This window comes from Oenanthe melanoleuca, chromosome Z (assembly GCF_029582105.1).
Source record: "Oenanthe melanoleuca isolate GR-GAL-2019-014 chromosome Z, OMel1.0, whole genome shotgun sequence".
Classification (NCBI taxonomy): Eukaryota; Metazoa; Chordata; class Aves; order Passeriformes; family Muscicapidae; genus Oenanthe; species Oenanthe melanoleuca.
Window position 1 is genome coordinate 38,646,036 of NC_079362.1, and position 21,638 is coordinate 38,667,673.

The 21,638-nt window shown below is 40.3% G+C and overlaps 1 protein-coding gene across 1 annotated transcript in view; it reads left to right on the forward strand.

Moving 5' to 3' along the window:
- PTCH1 (patched 1) overlaps window positions 1-13,746 on the forward strand; it is a 67,853-nt gene extending 54,107 nt beyond the window's left edge. The window contains exons 19-24 of the mRNA XM_056514116.1: window positions 755-892; window positions 2,787-2,929; window positions 5,866-5,965; window positions 7,315-7,569; window positions 8,665-9,172; window positions 10,632-13,746. Coding sequence (XP_056370091.1) covers window positions 755-892; window positions 2,787-2,929; window positions 5,866-5,965; window positions 7,315-7,569; window positions 8,665-9,171 — 1,143 coding nt within the window. The 3' untranslated portion in view covers window position 9,172; window positions 10,632-13,746. The remainder of the gene's footprint in view (window positions 1-754; window positions 893-2,786; window positions 2,930-5,865; window positions 5,966-7,314; window positions 7,570-8,664; window positions 9,173-10,631) is intronic.
- Window positions 13,747-21,638: the final 7,892 nt, after the last annotated feature.

Genomic DNA, 21,638 nt, shown 5'->3' on the forward strand with positions numbered 1-21,638 from the left:
TATGTTATTATGCTTGATTCATTAGCTTATAAAATCATTTATTGTAGTGCATACTTTTTTTCCTTTGGAAAAGGCATTTATTTTCAGAGTCCACCATTGCTTTTATAAGTGTGTCTATTTTTTTTTTCCTGCTAGGCTTTAGCTACTTTTAAAGTTGATTCTCCAAATTTCCTCCTGTCCCTTTTCCTCAATTTTTTTACAAGGTAGATGAAAGAAAAATAAAAGCTTCCTCTTATATTTTACTGTTCACTTTGTCCATGTCAGTACCCCCTAATACCTTAAAAGCTCAGAGTCCCTCTGTAACCTGAGACTCATCAGCTGATTATGGTGTTCACTTTCTTCTGTGCTTCAGACATCCTCACTTATATTTGCAGCTCTACAAAAGAGAGTTCAAATACAGGTAGTTGAAAGACAATTTTTCTGGAAGGATTGTCTGAAAGATGGGTGAAAAAGAAAAAAACGTACCTATTGGGAGTATCCATGATAAGGAGGAACAAATGGTTTTTCAGCTCACTGATGGATTGTAACTAATACAAAGCTGGTGCTTTATGTGTTAACTGGTTCTTAGGTGTAATTTAGAACAGGCTATTCACATTGCCATTGAGAAAAATGAAACAAGTAAAAGCAGCTTATCTTTGGGAATATGGGAAGGCTTTGAGGAATATGTCCTATGGTAACCATGTTAATCTTGAAATGCTTTCTCGTCATTGTCTGGAGTATAAAAGGTTACTAACAGATGTTTGGAATCATCTAGGTGGTGGTGCTGGCTCTGATGACTGTGGAGCTGTTTGGCATGATGGGTCTAATTGGAATAAAGCTGAGTGCAGTACCTGTGGTTATCCTGATTGCTTCTGTTGGCATTGGTGTGGAATTCACTGTTCATGTTGCTTTGGTACGTAAAATCAAGAAGCATTTTAAAAACAAAATAAATTATGGCAATGTTCAGATCACAAATGCTTACAGTTTCTTGTCAGTGATATGTTCTCAGAAGCAAAATGATCACAGTTTTATGTACCGTTCTGTTTGTCTCAATGGAACAGAGTTCATCTTGATGAGGTAGTTCCTAACTATTGAGTCAGTCTCCCAGGAGACAAGAGAGGGCACATTAGCTATGATACCTGTTTGTCTGATTGATTTAATTATGTAGAGAAAACCTTGCTTCAGTCCAGACTCTCATGATCCTTGTTGCAACAGTGTTACACAGATTTTTGTTGCCTCTTGCACGTAGATTCTCTGTCTTGCAGAAGAGAATTCTTCAGACGGAGTTTGTCAAAATCAGATATTGTGTCATTTGGTATTTCTGGACTTCTTGAATGTCAACATGTTTGAATTAGTGTCTATTTGTAAAATCTGCACCTTCTTCTCGGAGGCCATTGGCTAATAATAGTGGGCACAAACATGCAGTCTGTAGGAAAATATTTTTCTACTGTTTATCTAGTGGTTTAGATGATGTACAGGCTTAGGGCACATAAAGTCACTGTAAATGAGAAGAATCATTTTGAGAAAAACCACAGTGGAAGTGTAGGGTAAATTAAAGAGGATCAGTTGGATCCCTCAAGTTATGACATCTTTTTTTCCCCTGCTGCTACAGACAGATAGACTTTTAAATGTAAATGAGGTTGCAAGGACTTGAAATAATTTGGGAAGTGTTAGAAACTAATGGTGTAGAAGAGGAAGAAAGAAATGACAGTGTCTTAGTATTGAAGATTCAAAACAGGAAAAAATTGAATAAAAAAGGAAAAAACCAGTTGTTTCTAGATGGGAAGAAACTAATTTAATTTACAGGACTTTATGGGTCACCTGTGCCTGAAGGTAAAATGCCAAGCAAACTCACATTGACACTGGAGATAAAAAGTATGGAACATATAAATAGTAAAATCAGTGTTGTATAAACAAAAAAGGCAGCTCTGGAACTTTTAATGCTGAATTTAATTGAGTTTAAGAGTGATTCACAATCCACTTGTGGGTCAGTTTTCTGCTATTCCTTGTGAATTGTGACCTTGTTTTTTTTCTAGTATTCTAGAGGAGAGAGACTTAAATTCTGGGACTGTGAGGAAGATAGCTGCTTCAGCACGTTTCTTAATAGCCAGTAGGGAATTAATCAAAGAGAGCCCTTAGAAATCACAGGAAGAAATCAGCCAGGTTCTTGTTTTCTTATGCCATTAAGTCATACACAGAGTAGACAAGTTCATAACAAACACCATCAGCATTTGTGTGTTCTTGATAGAACTTACTCGTAAGGAGTTGTAGGCATGAAGGCAGTTCACTAGTCATACTGTGCTTAGAGACTACCATGTTCAGCACTGTTCCTAGGATAATTTTGTATGTATGGAACTGCTAGCTTTGAAGCACTAAAAGTTTCAAAAACCTTGGTTTTTTTGAGTGAAATGAAAATGTTAAGAAAAGTCACAGCAGCTGTGGACCCACAAAAATGAGAGGAGTAGCCCTGCAATTTTCACACCTGAAGTGCTTTCACCATGACATTAATTCTTTTCAGGGCAAATCCAGAGACAAAAGGTTACTGTTGCAAATAGGTATTGCTTCCGGAATTATTATGGTCTGACTCTGTCATCAGTGCTTACTCTGGTTTTGTGACTTCAGCAGCTGCTATGTGGTATAACTGCAGATCAGACCTTCTCTCAAGCGTTAGCCAGATATTGAGATAACTTTGATAAACTGTACTTTGGAGTAATTAACTGATGGAACAGTTAGGAGAATGCTAGGAGAGAAGCTGTTTGGAAGGTTGTGTACACATGCCTAATGAAATGGACTTTTTTGTTTTACAGGCGTTTTTAACTGCCATAGGAGACAGGAACCATAGGGCCGTCCTTGCATTGGAGCACATGTTTGCACCAGTGCTGGATGGGGCTGTGTCCACTCTGCTTGGGGTGTTAATGCTTGCAGGATCAGAGTTTGATTTTATTGTCAGGTAAAGCATTTTTGTGTTTTAACTTTCTTTCAAAAATAAAAATAAGTGTGCTTTTAATTTTTATTCACTTCAGTGAATCTGTCATTTTATTACTATGCATGGTGTGTCAAGTATGCTTACGTCATGGTCCTGCTTTCCCTCTGTTTTATTAACTCCTTGTTACTTGCTAGACATGGTAGTGTTTCCATTGCTGGCATTAAAATCTGTTCCAGGAAAATCTGACGCTTAGCATGAAGAAACCCAAAAATGTTGCTCTTTAGAAAGTTTGGTAATTCTGGGTTTGAATTAGTTCAGAGTATCTTGTATTGTCCAGTATTAGTTGCATTTGACCTTTAGCCTTGAGGTCCTCCAGACTTCTTGTATGCACAAGAATTTGTATGCAAAGGACACCTACAAACAGTCAACTGTGCTGCAAGTGACTCTCTCAGGGCCTTCCCCTTCTATCCTTATGTGGATTTTACATAATGAGGAAAAGGAGTGGGGGGATGTGGGGGGGAGAAAGCCCTGTTTGGGAGCTGGGGAACCATAAATATGAACACAGAACTTCATACTAAAATTTTGTACAGCAAAGCCTGAAGGCCCTTCTGTTTAGAACTACAAGCAGGCTGTTTCTTGTGAATATAATTAAGAATGTGAGTTTGTCAAGTATAGAGGAAAGCAAGTCTTTTCTTAAGGGGAATTTGAGAAGTGCAATGAAACAGATCCTCTTCTATTCCAAACAACTTGTGGAGCTCTGCAAAATGGCTAATCTTAGAAGTAACACAGGCTCTTTGTGGTAAACTACAGCACAGACACAAAAAAAATAATCCAAGCCCTAAAATGGAACTGAGGTAGAACTGGGCCAAATAAAAAGTGCTCTGAAAGATGGCTTAACTACTTAGGTAGACATAAGCTGGATAGATCTCTAGACTTAACTGACATCCATTTGACAACAAGAACAACAAAATGTCAGGGGCACGAACTGAGAGAATGACTGCTAAATCTCATCAGGCTTTTTGTTTAAGTGTGATAGAGATTTGAAGAAAGTAGGCAGTTTGCAGTTAGATTTCATGAAACCTGCATGAAGATTATTACTATACATGTCCTGAAATAGAATTGGTTTTCCCTCAAAATCACTATTTTTAACTTTATTGTATTGGTATTGAAGAAATATAATTATTTTTTAGGACCTGGTTTTGTAAGGGTGGAACCATTTTGACATACAGGCTACTGATAGATTTAACTTAAATTTACAGGGGTACATTTTGGTGTGCTACTTTCCTATCTAACAGATGACATTTTGGCACACATTTTTGTGTCATAGCAAATGGAAGATTGTAGCAGCCCTTCACACCAAATTTGGATTGGATGTGCTCTCAGTTTATAAAATGAGCCTTTCAACTTTAAAACTTCTGTTATTTTACTTTTTTTGGCCATCAGTTTCTGATTTTATAGCACAATCTCATTTAAATTTGTTTAAAAAATATAATAAAAGAAACTACGGGGAGCCTGAGCATTGTTAGAGTGGGCGAAGAAGATCCTAAACTTCCGGAAAGCGACAGATTAGTCCAGCAATGTGGAAGATTAAGTAAATTAACAGACACTGTATACACCAACTGGCCAAAGCTATAATCCTCCTGTTTACTCTAACGTTAGATGGATGAGATGCAAATGTTTTTAATGCCTGTTGTTGATCTGTGTCCCAGTTTAAAGTTCTGGTGGTTTATGTTAGTAGAGTAGATTGGCTTGCTGATTTTTGTTAATGCAGATCAGAAACTCCCAAATGTTTACAATAGCAGGATATTCATAGTTTTACAGGAGTCTGATATATTTGATCAGATGTGGAAACAAGGAGGCAGTAACGTTTGTTGCCAGCTAGACAATGTAATCAGCAGACCCATTAGTAGCAAACTTGCCCTCTGTTTTTCTCCTTTGCCTTCTCCTCCAGGAATTTACTAAGACTGAGTCCTTGAAATCATTAGTTACAACTCAGCCTTAAGTTTAGTCTGAGCCCCAGCTGTGCCGAATACCAACTAGCAAGACTTTCCTTTTACTGACAGGTTTACCTTGGTATTCATGAAGGATCCCAGACCTTAGCCCTCAGTGGTGGGAAAGGACAACTACTTGTGCACTTTTCTCTTCTTCCATAGTATTTCAGCCTTTATGTTTGAATTGGCTGACGCAAAACAAGAGTATTCAGAGATGCTAAATTGTTCAACAAAAGATTAGCCTGCACTGCAGCTCTGCCATTGTGGAGCGCTCTTACTCAGTACAATGCTGAAGCTTACTATAGAATGAGCATTTTCTTTGCAGAAAGCGCGTTCCCGTGTTGTAAAAGAGTTGCAATTCAAGCTATTTGGTAAAACTGGAACTCACAGAATTCTAGGCGTTAAGTTTGATTAATGAACAGCAAGGAAAACCCTCACCTGATATACTGTAGATTTAATTAGACATTCTGCTGTAAGTTGCAGAAGCATTTCACAGTGGATTAGCTGCTGGGAGAAGAGGGATTCTTTTCCTTCTACACTAAATTGTTTAAATTCTACACCCTTCACTTCATTTGTTTGCTTCTGCTGGGTTTTCACTAATGGGGGCCCCTTTTCATTGTATTTGTGCTTTCAATCCATTCAGCTATTCCCTGCACATTCCATATTTTTGTGTTTGTGTAACACATTCATAAATAACATTACATGCTTCCAGATTGTGGGAAATTAACAAATGTAATTTTTTTTTCTTTCCTTTCTCAACTAACACTTTGTGGAGTGTAGCTTCTCTAATTCAAAAGGTAAAAACTCCTATATCTTATATGAAAAGTGATATAATTGTTTCCTTTGATGTTAGCAATATGTTAGAGTTAATTTAGTATCTGTCTTGTTTTAACAAATGTAGGAGTAACTTGTAATCCCTTATTTCTAACAGTGGCTATTCTCTCCCAAACCATTTAAACTGTATTTCAGGTATTTCTTTGCTGTTTTGGCAATCCTAACTATTCTGGGAGTTCTCAATGGATTGGTGCTGCTTCCTGTTCTTCTCTCATTCTTTGGACCATACCCTGAGGTCAGTAAAATGAATGGTGAACAGAAAAAATAATACTATGTCTGCACTGCTGCCCCCTCAATCACCCTCTGTTTTTAGAAAGTATTTTTTAAAATTTTCGTGTATTAAGTTTCTTGCTCTCAGGCTTTTTAATAATTTTGTATTAGAAGTGCTGTTCATTACATAGTCAATACTACTCATTTCTATATGTTTTTTTAATAAGTCTTGTTTTAGAGGTCGCAATAAGCAAACCTGATAGTGTTGTTTATGCTGCTAGCATAATGTGACTTGCATAATGTGATATGCAGACAAGTTTGTAAAATAAGAATTTCCCTCAGTATTTTGCAGAAGATAGTTTTATACACATACTTTCTACTTTCCTACCTCGCTGGCTCTGTTGCTTTCCTCAAAGTGTTTAACTGAGCAGACCACCAGGAAGGCCTGTGTGGACCAACACACACAGTGGTGGTCCATAGACCACACCTTGATAACCATGATTGATTTGCCAGAAGGTCCCCACTGTCCAGCCACCTCTCCCTGTGGCATTCTCCTGCCTCAAGTAGCATTTTTGATGCAGGGAAGGCTTTGCTTAGATGTTAATGACTTTACAGTACAAAGTCCAAGTCGTGACTCCAGGATTCACAGACGCCAACTTTATGTTTGGTTATTGATCCTTTATTACCTACTCTGTAGTTAATACAATTACTGTGTTACATGGGGTTATCTTTATCATGTCAGTACAGTCAGTTTGCTGTTTCACATGTCTATATATATGTGTGTGCACAAGAATAAAACACAGGGTATGTATACAGCACTGGTATATTTCAGAAGTGTTTGGGTTCTTTTAATATTAGTAAAACAGTTTTGACAACAATGTGTAATCTCTTAATTCCTAACAGTATGAATGGCTTGTCTTTTACTCAAACAATGTGTATTTGTGTGTTATTACAATATATATTGCTGTGATGTGTGTATCCATCTCTCTTTGCAAATAGACATGGAGTAACTCTGTGCCAACCCACTGAGGTGATTTTATGAAATCACTGCTAATGCTTGCTAAAGGGGGAGGGAGCCCCACATATTACTTTTATTTTCATATTTACAAGAGCAAGTGCATACGCATACATGCTCTTCCTGAGACAACGATACCCAGAAGAATTTGCATAGTCTTGTTTAGATACATATCTGCAGATGGAGGTCATGCCTTTTATACTTGAATTTTTTCAGTTCAGTATCTATGTTCATCAGAAAACTGTTGCTAAGGTTGTTGGCTTGGCAGGGTATATTTGGCAGAAAATCATTTGTGTCAAGCACTAGTGATTAAAAGGGTAAAGCTAGCTGCATGTAACCAGAAATGTTGCTGTCATCAGGTTTCTCCAGCCAATGGACAGGACAGATTGCCCACACCATCTCCTGAGCCACCCCCTGGTACTGTGAGGTTTGCACTGCCACCTGGCCACACAAATAATGCGTCAGATTCCTCTGATTCTGAGTACAGCTCTCAAACCACAGTGTCTGGCATCAGTGAAGAGCTGCATCAGTACGAGGCCACGCGAGGCCCTGGGGCACCAGTCCATCAAGTAATAGTGGAAGCGACTGAGAATCCTCTCTTTGCAAGATCCACTGTAAGTAGCTTTCATATGGACTAGCAGGAGGGCAAGAAGTTTCTTGGTGTATTTTTTTTTTTTTTCTTTTTTGGTTTGGGTTTTTTTGTGTGGTTTTTTTTTTTTGGGGGGGGGCGGGGGAGGGGTTTAAATCTATTTATTTTCATGGGAAAACTCTTTCTGACTGATTGCGCTTTGTGACTTTATGCCAAAACGTCTTAACAGGGAGTGAAGGTTTTCCTCATTCTTTCCTTTAGAACTGAGGTGGGGTTGAAGTGGTCATACAAAAGCAAGGGCCTTTGGCATGGGAATTGCATTACATCCTATTGGCACCAGCCACAAGAGAGAGCTCTCAGTCTGCTGGATGACTGATTTCAGAGAGGAGGAGAGATTACAAGATCCCAACCTCTTTTACACTCCTGATAGCTCCTTGTGGATCACTATCATATACCTCTCTGTAAGAGCACAGTTTGGTGGCCAAGATTAGAGCCAGAAGAAAGTAGTTTAGGCATTGTACCAAATATTAGGCCTTGGGTTGGCATAATTGCAATTTCAAAGGAAAGTGAAAAAAGCTCTGTCTCCTACCCCTGCTGATGTTGCATGCTGAGCCGCAATGCGGATCTGGTTTTGTTCAGCAGAGGCCTAGAAATAGGTACAAGCACAGCCACATTTGAAGTTGGTCACGGTTTATTGACTGATGTAGCTGCTGTGCTTCACGCTCTTTATGGAAATCAGAAAACAGATTCCTACAGTCTATACAAACTACCCTACTAACATCCTGTGTACGTTCCCTGCATGGAATAGCCTTTTCCAACTGCCTGTGATTCTGCTTGATGAGTTAAGATCAAGTGCTTGTCACCCATCCCCCTGAAAAGATGGACCAGCATGTAGGAAGCTTACAATAATGTTTTCAGCTGTCATCCTGTGTTTTTCTGAAGATATGCTTTCTAGGTTTTAATAACTTCAGACAAAAACCATGGAAAAATCAATTATCAGATTCCACAACATTCGCTTTGTAGAGTCAGCGCATTATTATAATTATTTTCAGCATAAAGTACAAGCAAGTGTTTGTTTGCTTTGCTTTGTCAGAGGCGTAACCGTGTGTGTCTCTCTCAGGTGGTTCAGCCGGAAGCCAGGCATCAGCCGAGTCCTCGGCTGCCGCCGAATCCTGATCCTGGCGCGCAGCAGCCCTGGCACCAGGGCAGACAGCCCAGAAGGGCGAGGGAAGGGCCGCGACCCCCTCCTTACCGCCCTCGCAGGGACGCCTTTGAGATTTCTGCGGAAGGGCAGGCGGGGCCCAGCAGCAGGGACCGCCTGGGCCACAAGGCCCGCGCCCACGGCGTGAGGAGCCCGGCGCTGGGCGCGGCCTACTGCCAGCCCATCACCACCGTGACCGCCTCGGCCTCCGTCACCGTGGCCGTGCACCCCGCCCCGCACGGGCCCGGCTCCCGCGGAGCCGCCTTCCCGGCCCACGAGGGGCGCCGCGAAGCCGGCCACGCGCCCTTCGAGGACCCCCACGTGCCTTTCAACGTGCGCTGCGAGAGGAGGAATTCTAAAGTAGAAGTTATAGAGCTGCAAGACGTTGAATGTGAGGAAAGGATACCTGGCAACAGCTCACAATAAGGTAGGTCCGCCCCATCCAACCCAGCAAGCTTTGGCTTGTGTCAGGCAATGGTGTGATCAAAAGAAAGAGGAAGGATAAAGTTTCTCAGAGATGCCTTTTCATAGATAGCACTACTTACATTCACACTGATTACCTTAAATCTGCTAACTGTGAATATCGTACATTTTGCACTAGACATGAGGTTGGCTGAGACTGGGAGGTCATAGTGCATTCAGATATGAACTACTTCAAAGAGCCTTGCATAATGGATAAGTACATCATACAATGCCAGTTAACCAGATGAGGAAAATAAAGCAGAGATGTTGTATAACACCTTCAGAGCTGTGTGGCTGCACTTACCATTGCTTAAGTCCTGTCTTCTGATCCTGAATCATGCATGCTCTAAAAAGTTATATAAAATGGCATTGCCTAGGAGAGTGTAAAATTGCCAGCTACTTTAGGAGTTGTTATCTCTTGAATGAAATAGTTTGTGAAAGAATTTAAAGTCCATAATGAGGACTGAATACCTCTGGAAGACGAGCCAAGTGAGAAGTGGGAAGTCCTATGCCGAGTGCACTGCTGCTCAGCTGGGTGTCCCCTGCTTTTTGGGGGGCCTTCAGAGACTTACCCAGTGGCCTTGTACACTGGAGGTGTCTGAGCCAACCTCTGCCTTGCTAGGGGCAGCTGCAGTGGCTATTGTGGGTTTGCACAGGATAGAGCTGCCCATTGAGTTCTTACACTGAAACTTCATGGGGCTCTTACCTGAAAAACCATTTCTCACTATTTTTACAATGTTCTTCTCTTGCAGGGGAAAAAGAAGGTGTTAGAATAGTTACTTGTGTGTGGAGTCCTGTTTTTTCTCTTTGCTTGTCTGAGCTTTTCAATGACAGACACCAGTTTGAGCAGAGCAAGTAATTCTATTTTGATTCTAGAATATTTTGCACGTACGAATGCATGCATGTGTATGCACACTCACAGGGTTTTGATGGATATTTTTATGATAATTCAAAATGAAACCACTTTCTGAATTATAAAATGTCTATCTGAACATCTCAAACCATTAATAGACCTGAATGCCTTTAGCATTGCAGTCTAGAAATATGACAAATAATATCCACACAACAAGGAAATACTTGGGCTTAGCTTTTCCAAGCTGAAGTGCATGGTAATATGAGACTCTTAAATAAGCTCAGTATTCAATGTAGCATACTTCTCCTTCAGCTGTTAATTGGTTTTGACTGATTTTGTCACAGGTATCTAAAACTGAGAACTTAGAAATTAAAGCAGCTACATTTTTTTAATCTGCATCAGTATTTCTTCACCAGGAAATTAATGACTGAGATGAAAGCAGAGCCAGCATTTCCTGACTGCTAACTGTAGCCGCAAGAATCATGAAATGAGTTGGCTTAGTTTGATTTGTTTGTTTTTCTTGAACTTTAGTGAATGTTTGCTTTTTTTTTTCCTCTCCGTATTTTTACAGGGTAATAACTGAAGCAAAGAAGAGGCCAAAGATGGATAACTGTATTCCAGAACTGCTTGAAGACAAGAACTGCTTAAAGTTGTAGAAGAGGACATGCTGCATGGGGACAACAGTTCACTGTTACTGTAACCTATTGTATTATTTTGTTAAATATTTCTTTTAAGTATTTAAAAGATGTACACATATGTAATATACAAAAGATCGATGTAAAGTAGTATAATCTGGAGTAATTTGCCTTCAGGCAATAGAATGGGGACAATATTGTGTGCTCTTTGTACTTTTTGTACATTGATATCTGTGCCACAACTAAGCTTAATCTAGTTCTAAATTTCAGCATAAGTTGCTGCTGCTTAAATATTTTATAATTTACTTGTATAATTCTATGCAAATATTGCTTATGTAATAGGATTTTTTAAAGGTACATGTCTGTTTAAAATATTTTAAATTTGCATATCACAACCCTGTGGTAGTATGAAAAGTTACTGTTAACTTTCAAACACGCTATGCGTGTTAATTTTTAAAATAAGCAAATATGAAGAAAAGCAAGTTTATCTGGGAGGCTTAAATAGACTTAGCTATGTGCAGGTTTTGTTTTGCTGTGTGTGTCCCAGTGTGCATCTGGACATATGCATGCTTTTGTGTGTGTGTTCCTGGTGTACTGTAGTTTCTCTTTTACTGTATGTTAACACTTGGTGGGCTTACAAACCCACTGATGCTGATGTGAGTCTGGCTTTCCCTGTTAGTAGGCACTAGTGAAAACTCTGTTGTTTACCAATATATACAACTATAGACTGCCATCATCAAAGGCCCAGCTAAAATACCAGAGAAGACAGGGAGTTGAGGTTTGGAATTACGTTTCAGTCCCAAACCCTTAATGACTTGGATCACATGACTTTGATCAAGTCACTTAACTGCCCCAAGCCTCAATTTCTCATTCTGTAAAATGGTTATAATTACACTTACCTACCTCCCAGGAATGTTGTGAGGTTTAATTACTGTTCATGTAGTACTTTCATTTCTTTTTTTCCCTAGCAAAATGTGCCAGGTAAGTGCAAGCACTATAACCATTATTTTTTCACTTCCAAAGGTGCTGGATATTGAGAGGTGCTGGTGGTTATAGAAATACAATGAGCATCTGCCTTATTTTGATACTGTTATTTGTGATTGGCATTAGAAACTGGATAATGAATTGTTTGATGGTGAGCCACAGCTTAGCTGAGTCATAACACCATTGAAAACAGTATCTTTGGTCACCTTATTTTCATTTTTAAAATATAAATGGCTTTTTCATGGGCCGGGACAGTAATGACACATAAGGCCTGGGTAGTTCTTTTCTCTATTGTTTGTGTTTTCCCATGCTGCATTGGCACTTTTAATTATGACAGCTAAACTGGGATCTCTTTGCGAAACTAATTTAGCTTTTTGTACTTTTATTTTTAAACTAAAAGGGGATTGCTGCAGGTGAAGGGTCTGGAAAAACACTACAATATGTATTCCAGTTGGAAATATACCCTAGGAACAAAGAACCTTAATTTAAAATAATGCAACACAAGTTTTCATTATCTCTGTCTTCTTTTTTTTTATTTTTTTTTCTGCCCTTCACCAAGCTGTTTTTTGAGCAGATAGATGTTCAGTTTTGTATTCAGAGCCAAACACAACCAATATTCACTTCTTAAACACAGTAGTGGTGGGGCTTTTCCTTATTTATACCTGAACAGCAGTGGCCAATTCTTTGATGGGAAAGTGTTTTTCTCCAGTGGCTTCAGGGAGTCTATCTTTGCCCACAGACCTTGCCAGCAAAACAAATGGGGATAATTAGAATGCACAAATTTCCATGCCTTTTTTGCTCACTTGAAAACACTTTGATATGAGGCACTTGTTTACAGATCTCCAATGTGAACGCTCGAAGAGCAGGTGGCGAGAGCCTGGTGTCATTCCAGTGATACATAAGCTACTGTTTCAGTGCACACCAAGGGTTAATGTCACAACTGCCTACTAGTCCAGTTCACTGTCTAACATGAAAACTCTTGATGACAAAAAGGATGAGGGGCCCCAATTTAGCACTAGCAGCATACAGTGACCTCAGATCATACAAACTCTGCAACAAAACTGTATGATGCTAATTGGAAGCTGCCTTCAACCGCCACGCTTATGTGTCAGTGGTTGGCAGGGCTCCCACTGGCACCGCTCCGTGCCGCAGGCTGCCTTGCTTCCTGCTCTTCCTTCAGGGAGAAGGGGCCCAGGGCAAGCTGCAGTGTCTCCCACCTGCCCAAGTCTTCCTGCATGCTTGTGTGTGGGTGAGCTGTCCGCTGCTTCGTGCACAATGTAGACCTTCTTCTTCGATAGTCACATTGGCAAGGGGAGAATTCAGTGGCTGGCAACATTTATTTTGTTTTGGTTTTGTTTCTTAACTTTTTTAATCATGGGTGATATTTATATTTTTGTATCATAAGAATGTTTTTCTTACAGTATTTGTCATGCCAGTTTATAACAAACAAAATGCAGGGATTTTATTTCTATTGGAAACACTATTACAGTTATGTTTTTACTGTTTAATGGATTTTTATTTGTATAGAGTGCTTACTAATGTTAAATAGGAAAGAGTATATAACATTTACATTATGGACTTGTTGTAGCTTTTAGTGTAAGGAGTTAAAAGGAAAAAATATCCAAACTGGGTCTCATTGCCTGCCTGTTTGGTAGGAGTGGGTTTGTGTCATTTCATTTACAAAGATAAAATTATGCCATATAATTTATTTATATGAAAATTTATTTTTGTAGTGTACATAGTAGTCATCAAGTCTTTCGACAGAAGTATATTTTTAAAGAGTTTATATGTAATGATGATACCATTATGTTTTGGAACACTGCTGAGATACAATTACAGTGCACACTTTTCCTTGTAAACCCCCTGGAGAAAAGAAAGTGTTTAACAGTGTTAAGAGAGAAAGAGAGTGTGAATATTCATACAATTCAGAACTGTGTTTTAGTTACCATTTGTGATCTAGTGTGGTTCTCATTTTAAGCTTTGAATGGAAATTGTACAAACTCTCTAAATATTAATGTTCAAACACTGATAGAAATTCTAACATGAATAAAAAAATATTATAACTTACTGGTTATGGATTTGGTTGTTTATGGAATGCTTCTTTATTTACTGCTGGTTATCTCTGTAGGTGCAACCATGCAATCATTCTGATTTGGAGCATGAATCTGAGATCTTTTAGTATTTGGGATGTATGGGATACTCAGATTTGCCCATTTTGGGGCCATTTGTTACCCTGTCTAAAGGCTGGCATGCTGGTCCTTATCTGTAGGTTCTGTTACCCTTGTTACAGATTGGGTGATAGGTTTAGGACTATAGGACTGGGCTATACAAGTTGTTCTCACTCTGAAAGAAACAATTTTTGTAGGCTTCAAACTTTGCCTAAAGCACTTCATATAAAGGTTATTTCTTCTTAGGTGTGAGAGGAAATTCTTTGTCTTTTTCCCATCTCTGTGGTTGCTCCCTAAACTGGATAACAGAATCAGTCTGGTATTTCCACTTTGTGGAAGAAAAAAGAATTGTGTTCTGAGTTCTGAAAACTACAGCCCTCCATAAGAAGGGAGACTCTTGTCAAAATTCCCTCTGGGAAGCATGCTACTGCTTGCCAGCCAGGCTGCAGGTCCCTGTGCCCTGCACGAACCCCATTTGGCAGGGAGGAGAAGCTACAGTGGGCAGCAGAGAACAGTGGAAGCAGCAACATCTGTCTGAAGTCATTTGCATTGAAAAACGCAGTGTGGTTTCTCCTGTGCAGATACTCTGCTGAGCATCCTTCGAAGTGCCACAGAGCCAGAAGTCCTTTACTTTATCCTAGATTATTTTATTTTTAAATGAGTCTTCTAAACTTCTCCTAAGGAAAAAGCCCAAACATGAGATAATTTATAATTCAACCTTTACTTTCCGTGGTCATGAGGAAATACAAATACAATTTTCTATTTTATGTTTTCTAGAAGTTTAACCACAAAAGAGAAAAGCAGAGTTAAAGGACTTGAACTGCAAAACTTCTACACATATGTTTTTGCTACTCAAAATACTCTCCCTCACACCCTCAGGATTAGCCAGCCTGAGTCAGGTTGCAGATTTGGCTTTTGTGGATACAGCCCATGAGAATAGTGCTCAGTTAGGCCTTACTTTAGCTCACTCACTTACTTCATCTTTTATGTCCTAGCCATCCATGGGAGCAGCTCCATTCACACAGTTGGAAACCATGTAAATAATTCAATATATTCTATCCATCAGAACACAGATTTTTTTTCTTTAAACATTCTGTTCTGCATCAACAATAGCTATTCACATGATATTACTTGTTATGTTTAGGTTTCTTATCGTTTTGCTGCCTGTCTGATTAACCCTAGGTAAGAACTTGATCTGATTTTTGCCAGAGATTGGCCATATTTATTCAAGCCTTAAGTAAACATGTGGCCAAATTTTTGTTGGCATAATGCATGGATTTAACAGCTTCAGGAATGCTGCATACTGCTAAACTGCAGCAGCACTGATGTATGAACAGGTGTTTCATTTTTCTTAACTTTTCCTCCCAATGAGCATTTGAGACACTGACTGTTTATATCTGAATATACCATTGCCAAATTGTAATTATTTTTAATGCCTGCTTCAAGCAATGAGAACAATTACTACTTTCCAACTCCATTTAATCATTCTTGTCTTTTTTATTGCAAACATGTTGAATCTTATTGCTAGAACAGGGTGCATGCCAGGAAACTGCACTACCTAGGTTGAGAGGCTTGAAAAAATACACACCCAGTTTAACTTTCCCCAGTTAATTTCAGCTAATTAAGCACAAAAATTAAGCAGTACTCTGCTCTGACAAAAAAAAAAAAAAAGTATATGCTGGCATATTTGATACTGCAGAAATAATTTTGCCCTACAGATACCATGTAGGCAAAAGAAATCTTGGTTGTTTGCAGTGTCATCCGGGCCACTTACCACGCTACCACAGTTTCCTTATCAACATTCCTACTCTCATTTTAACAGCTGTAACTGGACATGCCACCAGTGTTTCAGCTGCCACAGCAGCTGTACCTGCTCGCCATTGGTGCAAGGTAAGGGTGCAGTGGAGGAGATTGCATTTAGGGTTAATGATGCACAGAACACAGGGCAGCTTGTGTTTTAGTCTGTTTTGCTAATCCAGGCATGCTCACAAGGCTCTTATCGAGGCTTAACTCAAGCTGTTAGTTGAGAGTTGCTGGAGCTGTGAGTCGCCTGGTAAATTAGGATGTCACGTTTGCACACTGGATACAAACTTGCACAAAGGAGCACAAAAGAATTGGCTTTTCTGTCCGGTCTTTCCATGCCTTGAGCTCAGGTCTTCACAGTGGATCCAACTTTGCAGGTTGCTAGCCTAACACACCATGGCCTTGTGAAACCTGCAGAGAAGAAAGGCTGTAAGCCACAGAATCTGGGAGGAGGGAGATTGGAAGCTAGAGGTTGGAAACTGCTTCCCAAGCAAGGAAGGTCTCTGCCTCGGTTGAGGAGGGGTTAGACTTCACTTATGGGTGTGTGAATGAGGTGGATTTTCCCATCTGTTGAGAGAGGAAAGTCAACTGAAATATTTGAAAATAGATTTATGGCAGAAATGAGGGACTCTGGGTGCTCTGGAAGAGGGAGATCTCCACCATTTGATTTAGGAGACGCTGTCCTGGTTTAAAGGACAGGTGTCTGCCAGTAAAGGCAGAAGTTTTCCTTTGAAACAGAGACCTGAATTCCACTCCCCCCCAAATATTATAAACGTTTGAATCAAAGACTCTGAGGCAGAGATAAGGGGGTAGGAATAACAGCTCTTTTACTAATGTATCTAACTGTACAAGCAGAAACAACAGCAGTTGTTAAAATTACCAACAAAACAGAACAGATTACTCGGTTCCAGTCCTTTCTTTAGCTGTGAGCACGCTCTCTCTTGGCGGGAGCGGAGGCGGGAAGGGGCGGCCGCGGCCGCGCCGGTCTCAGGGGGGAGCGGCTGGAGCGGGCAGCTCCTCGCTCACCGTTTGGGTTCTGGTGCTCAGCTGTGTCCGCAGAGACTGGAGGCTGCAGAGGGGCAGATGCAGGGCAGGTGATGGCAGAGGGTCTGGCTCTCCTGCCTTCGGCCGCGTGGCTCCAGACCGGGGATCCTCCTCCGAGCTCCTGGAAACACGAGTCCCCTCCGGAAGCACGAGAGCCCCTCTCCAAGCCGATCCCACCTACCCCTTTTGTCCAGAGCCCGCAAAGATCCGCGGTGTACCCGGCAGCTCCATTGGCATGACAATGGGAAAAATTCTTTAAATTGACACAGTAATAGGAAAACACTCAACCCCCAACAACGCTAAATGATGCTATAAATTTATTTCAACACCTAGGTAAAACTGATTTTGCTGCTCCAGCTTGAGTCAAGGTTAGTTCCCATGGATTTTTCATCTGAAGACTTGGGAAAATATTTGTAGGGAGGCATATCTCCCTAGCCCTTTGAAAGAGAGGAGAAGGGAAAGGCATTTAACAGGAATTGCTTGGTAACTAAGAGGAATAACACTATCATGCTTCTTTTTTTCCAGATTTTGTAACTTAGATGAAGGGAAATCTTTACTCTTTCTCTACTTGGTGACAGATGTTATGTCATGTCTGGAAGACAAGAGGTTTCACGTCTGTGGTCCATCAGATCTTAGCAGGATATGTAAGGGGGGAGCTTCCTGTAGGAGAGCCTGCCATCCTGTAGTGCAGCCCCTGCACTTACCTGGCTTTACTGACAGTATATATGACTCTATGAGTCACCAAACATGGGTGACAAATAGCCCTTGAGAAGTCTAAATTTAAACTAATAATCTTGAAGTTAAAATGCCAATTGACTGTTTCCTAGTTACCAAACAAGAACTAGTTACCAAATTACAAACCAACTATAATTAGAGTTTACCTGTGAGGCAAACAGGTTATTACTTCTCATTAAACAAAGAATCAGGCTTTTTCAGCAATTAAAACTAACAAGGTAAAATATTTGACCACCTTATTTCAGTATAATATTAGGGGTAAATAGGAAACTCACAACTTTCATCCCAAATAACTATTATTTGCAGTAAGAGAATTCAAACACTCTTTCAGGATTGTGCATCCATTTTAATTAGGCTATTCATTTCAACTTGAGAGTATTTACTTTGCTAGCCAATATAATATGTTTCTGTACCATCTTGCAACATTTTAGAAGACTAACAGGTAAAACTTTAAATGAATGTAAGGGCAGGTATCAAACTTGGGTAGGTACAGTATCACACACCATACTAGTGGCTTGTCACTAGTGGGGCTCCCCAGGCATCAGTGTTGGGGCCAGTCCTGTGTAACATCTTTATTAATGAACTGGATGAGGGGATCAAGTACCCCTTGAGCCAGTTTCCAGGTGACAACAAGTGAGTGGGTGTGTCAATCTGCTGGTGGGTCAGAAGGCTCTGCATGGGATCTGGATGGGCTAAAGCCAATTGCATGAGGTTCAACACCACTAAGTGCTGGATCCTGCATTTCAGCCTCAACTCCACACAGTGCTGGAAAGCTGCTCTGTGGAAAAGGTCCTGGGGGTATTGAACATGATCAGCAGTGTACCCAGGTGGCAAGGAGGCCAATGGCATCCTGACCTGTACCAGCAGTAGCATGGCCAGCAGGACCAGGACAGTGACTGTCCCTGTACTTAGCACTGGTGAGACTGAGGCTTGAGTGCTCTGTTCTGGGCCCATCACTGTAAGAAGAACTTTGAGCATATCCAGAGAAGGGCAACAGAGCTGGTGAAGGGTCTGGAGCATGTCCTATGAGGAGAGGCTGAGTGAGCTGGGGGTGCTTAGCCTGGAGTAAAGGAGGCTCAAGAAGAGATTTCATGCTCTCCACAACAGCCTGAAAGGATGGTGGGTGGGATTTGGCCTCTTCTCCCAGGTAGAAAGTGACAGGACAAGATAAAACAGCCTCAAGCTGTGAGAGGGCTGGTTTGGGTTGTACATCAGGAAAAATTTCTTCATGATTGTAAAACTTTGGAATGAACTTCCCAGGAAGGTGGTGGCATCAGTCTCTGGAGGTGTAAAAGAAATGACTGGATGTGGCACTCAGTGCTATGATCTAGCTGACACTGCTGATCAGTCAAGGGCTGGACTCAGTGATCTCAGGGTCTCTTTCAACCTAAATGATTTGGTGATTCTGTGACTTTTCATTCGGCTCCCCAGTGTCCCCTACCACCAGCTCTCTGCAGGATGTCCATCAGCACTATTTGCTGTGAGCAAACCTCACAGAAAAGCTCTTTGCCTCTGTGCTCCCCAGAGCTCCTCACCTTCCTCTGACACAAGCTGGCAGTGCAAAATGAGCAGAGGGACAGAGGGCAGCTGCTGGGTTTGGCATCAGGAGCTGCTGCCAAGCCACAGAGGAAGGTCCAGCTCCCCATGCCAAGGCCAGGGTTGGTTCCAGATGGCCCCAGGCATTCAGCTGGAACAGGTGGGAGAAGCAGAACATGGAGAGGCTCTGAGGGCAGGCAGAAGGTGCAAAGGCAGGCCAGGCACCACCACTCTGGGGCTGCACAGAAGGACAGAGGTCTGTCCTGGGGGGAGCTTGGCTTCAAGGCATGAGATATTTCTGGAGATCTCACAATATAGAAAGTTCAGACCTGACATTCACAAGAATTTCTTTCCTTGAATGGGTAGCCAAACAATGGCACGGGATTCCTAGAGAGGTTATCAATGTCCCACGCCTGTCAGTGACTTAAAAAGAGGCCCTTAATGATAGGATTTAACTTTTTTGGACAGCCTGGTCAAGCACTGGGAATAGATAATCATTGTAGGTCCCTGCCAACTGAAAACAGTTTATTCTATTCTATTCTATTCTGTTCTATTCTATTCTGTTCTATTCTATTCTATTCTATTCTATTCTATTCTATTCTATTCTATTCTATTCTATTCTATTCTATTCTATTCTATTCTATTCTATTCTATTCTATTCTATTCTATTCTATTCTATTCTATTCTATTCTATTCTATTCTATTCTATTCTATTCTATTCTATTCTATTCCATTCCATTCCATTCCATTCCATTCCATTCCATTCCATTCCATTCCATTCCATTCCATTCCATTCCATTCCATCCCATTCCATCCCATTTCTATTTCTATTTCTATTTCTATTTCTATTTCTATTTCTATTTCTATTTCTATTTATATTTATATTTATATTTATATTTATATTTATATTTATATTCTTTCTGTTCTGTTCTATTTCTATTCTATTTCTATTCTATTTCTATCCTGTCCTGTTCTATTCTGTTCTGTCCCATCCCATCCCATCCCATTCTGTGCCGTGCCGTGCTATTCTGAACATTCGAACCTTTAATTATTTATACACGTATACATGGAGCTTGGAAATTCCGGGAAAACTTAGGAATAAGGCGTTTAGGATCTCAAGAAAATACTGCTTTTAAATTGTCATCAGTAGAATTACTGACAGGTTAACTTGTACATCTAACTTTGTATTAATCTTTAATGGTTTGGTCCAGTGTACAGTGAAAAGTGTGATCCTGGTTATGCTGTTCATGCCCTTCCTTTAATCCACAGTATATAACTTGGACACTATCAGTCACCCCTAGGGAGGTATCCTCTGCTGTTGTTGAGGTACAGAGATTTCTGACTGCTGAGGCTTCAGCTTGTTCTTGAGCTAGTTGCATGTAGCTGAGTATGAAGTAAAAAAAAATGCAGGGTTTTTTTTCCTTTAGATTGTAATTGTAATTTAGTCAATGGTAATCTGGGACTTCATGAAGAAATTCACACAGTTCAGGAGCCTTTTTGAAGTGCATCTGAAGCAGAAAGTTGCACAAGGTGAAACAACAAGCAGCTGGTTTTGTTTGTGGAAGAGACTTGTCTCACACTCACCTGAGATGTGCAGAAGAGCTATGCTGGGATAGCCTTGTGAACCATAAACCTAGGCCTCCAGGCCACTGCCATTATAATCAGTCTGTCTCTTATTATTGTTGCATTTTATAATTGTGTTCTGGTTTTGCCATTCTGTATTAATTTATCACCTTTGAATTTTCCTTCTGTTCAAATCTTAGAAAACTTTTTAGGTAAAGGAAATTACTCCACTATTACTTCTGTGGAACTAGATCTATGTAGGGCAATAGTTGAGGTGGGGTTCCTTTTAATTTAAATATTATTTTACTCACAATTCACGACACTTCTTCTTCTGTTTGGCCTTCCTCTTCTTTGCTTTCCCCTATGTACATCCTTACAGGTGTGTCAGCATGACATCCAGAATGGCTCGTGTTTAGCTAGTGAATGGAGCTCTGCCCACAGATACCTGAGATGCAGTTTGAATTGTGTCAAAAAGCCAATGAAAAAAGGTAGTGCAGAAGTACAAGATCTCTTGTGCATCAGTAAGATATTACAGTTTTGATTTGGGGCTGGGCAGGCCTGAGGAATCCCAAAAAATAAATCTCTGTAAGAAGCCTTCAGAGTGTAACTCCTCGGAAATTATTACCTGCATTTCTTCTGTTTTGTTTACATTCTGTTTTGTGTATGTTTTACAAATTATTTTATGATTCAAGTTTTGCATTAGTCTAATGGAGAGTTTACATTTTTGAAAGCCGTTTTTATTGGACATGCTTAGCAGGAAAATTACTAATAGAGAAAGCCCAAGTTTCTCCTAACAAAAAGTGATATGGGCTGTGATCCTTTGAATAGTTAAGTCCTTTGTTTCACAAACATGGTGATCAAATAATTAGGACTACTCAAACGGAAAAATTAAATCAGAAATCAGATGTGAGTGCTGTAACTGATAAAAATACATATCAGAAAGTTTGAGTTTTACTACTAATGAGGCTTGTTTCAGCTTGGTGACATGGAACTTGGATATTCTGTGTGCAGTAGTACATACAGATGCAGTGGTGGTGGTTTGTTTGCCTTGGTAGGTGCAGGGTGAAGGGGTGCTGAAACAAAAAGAAGCAAATAGCCTTGTGAGCTGTA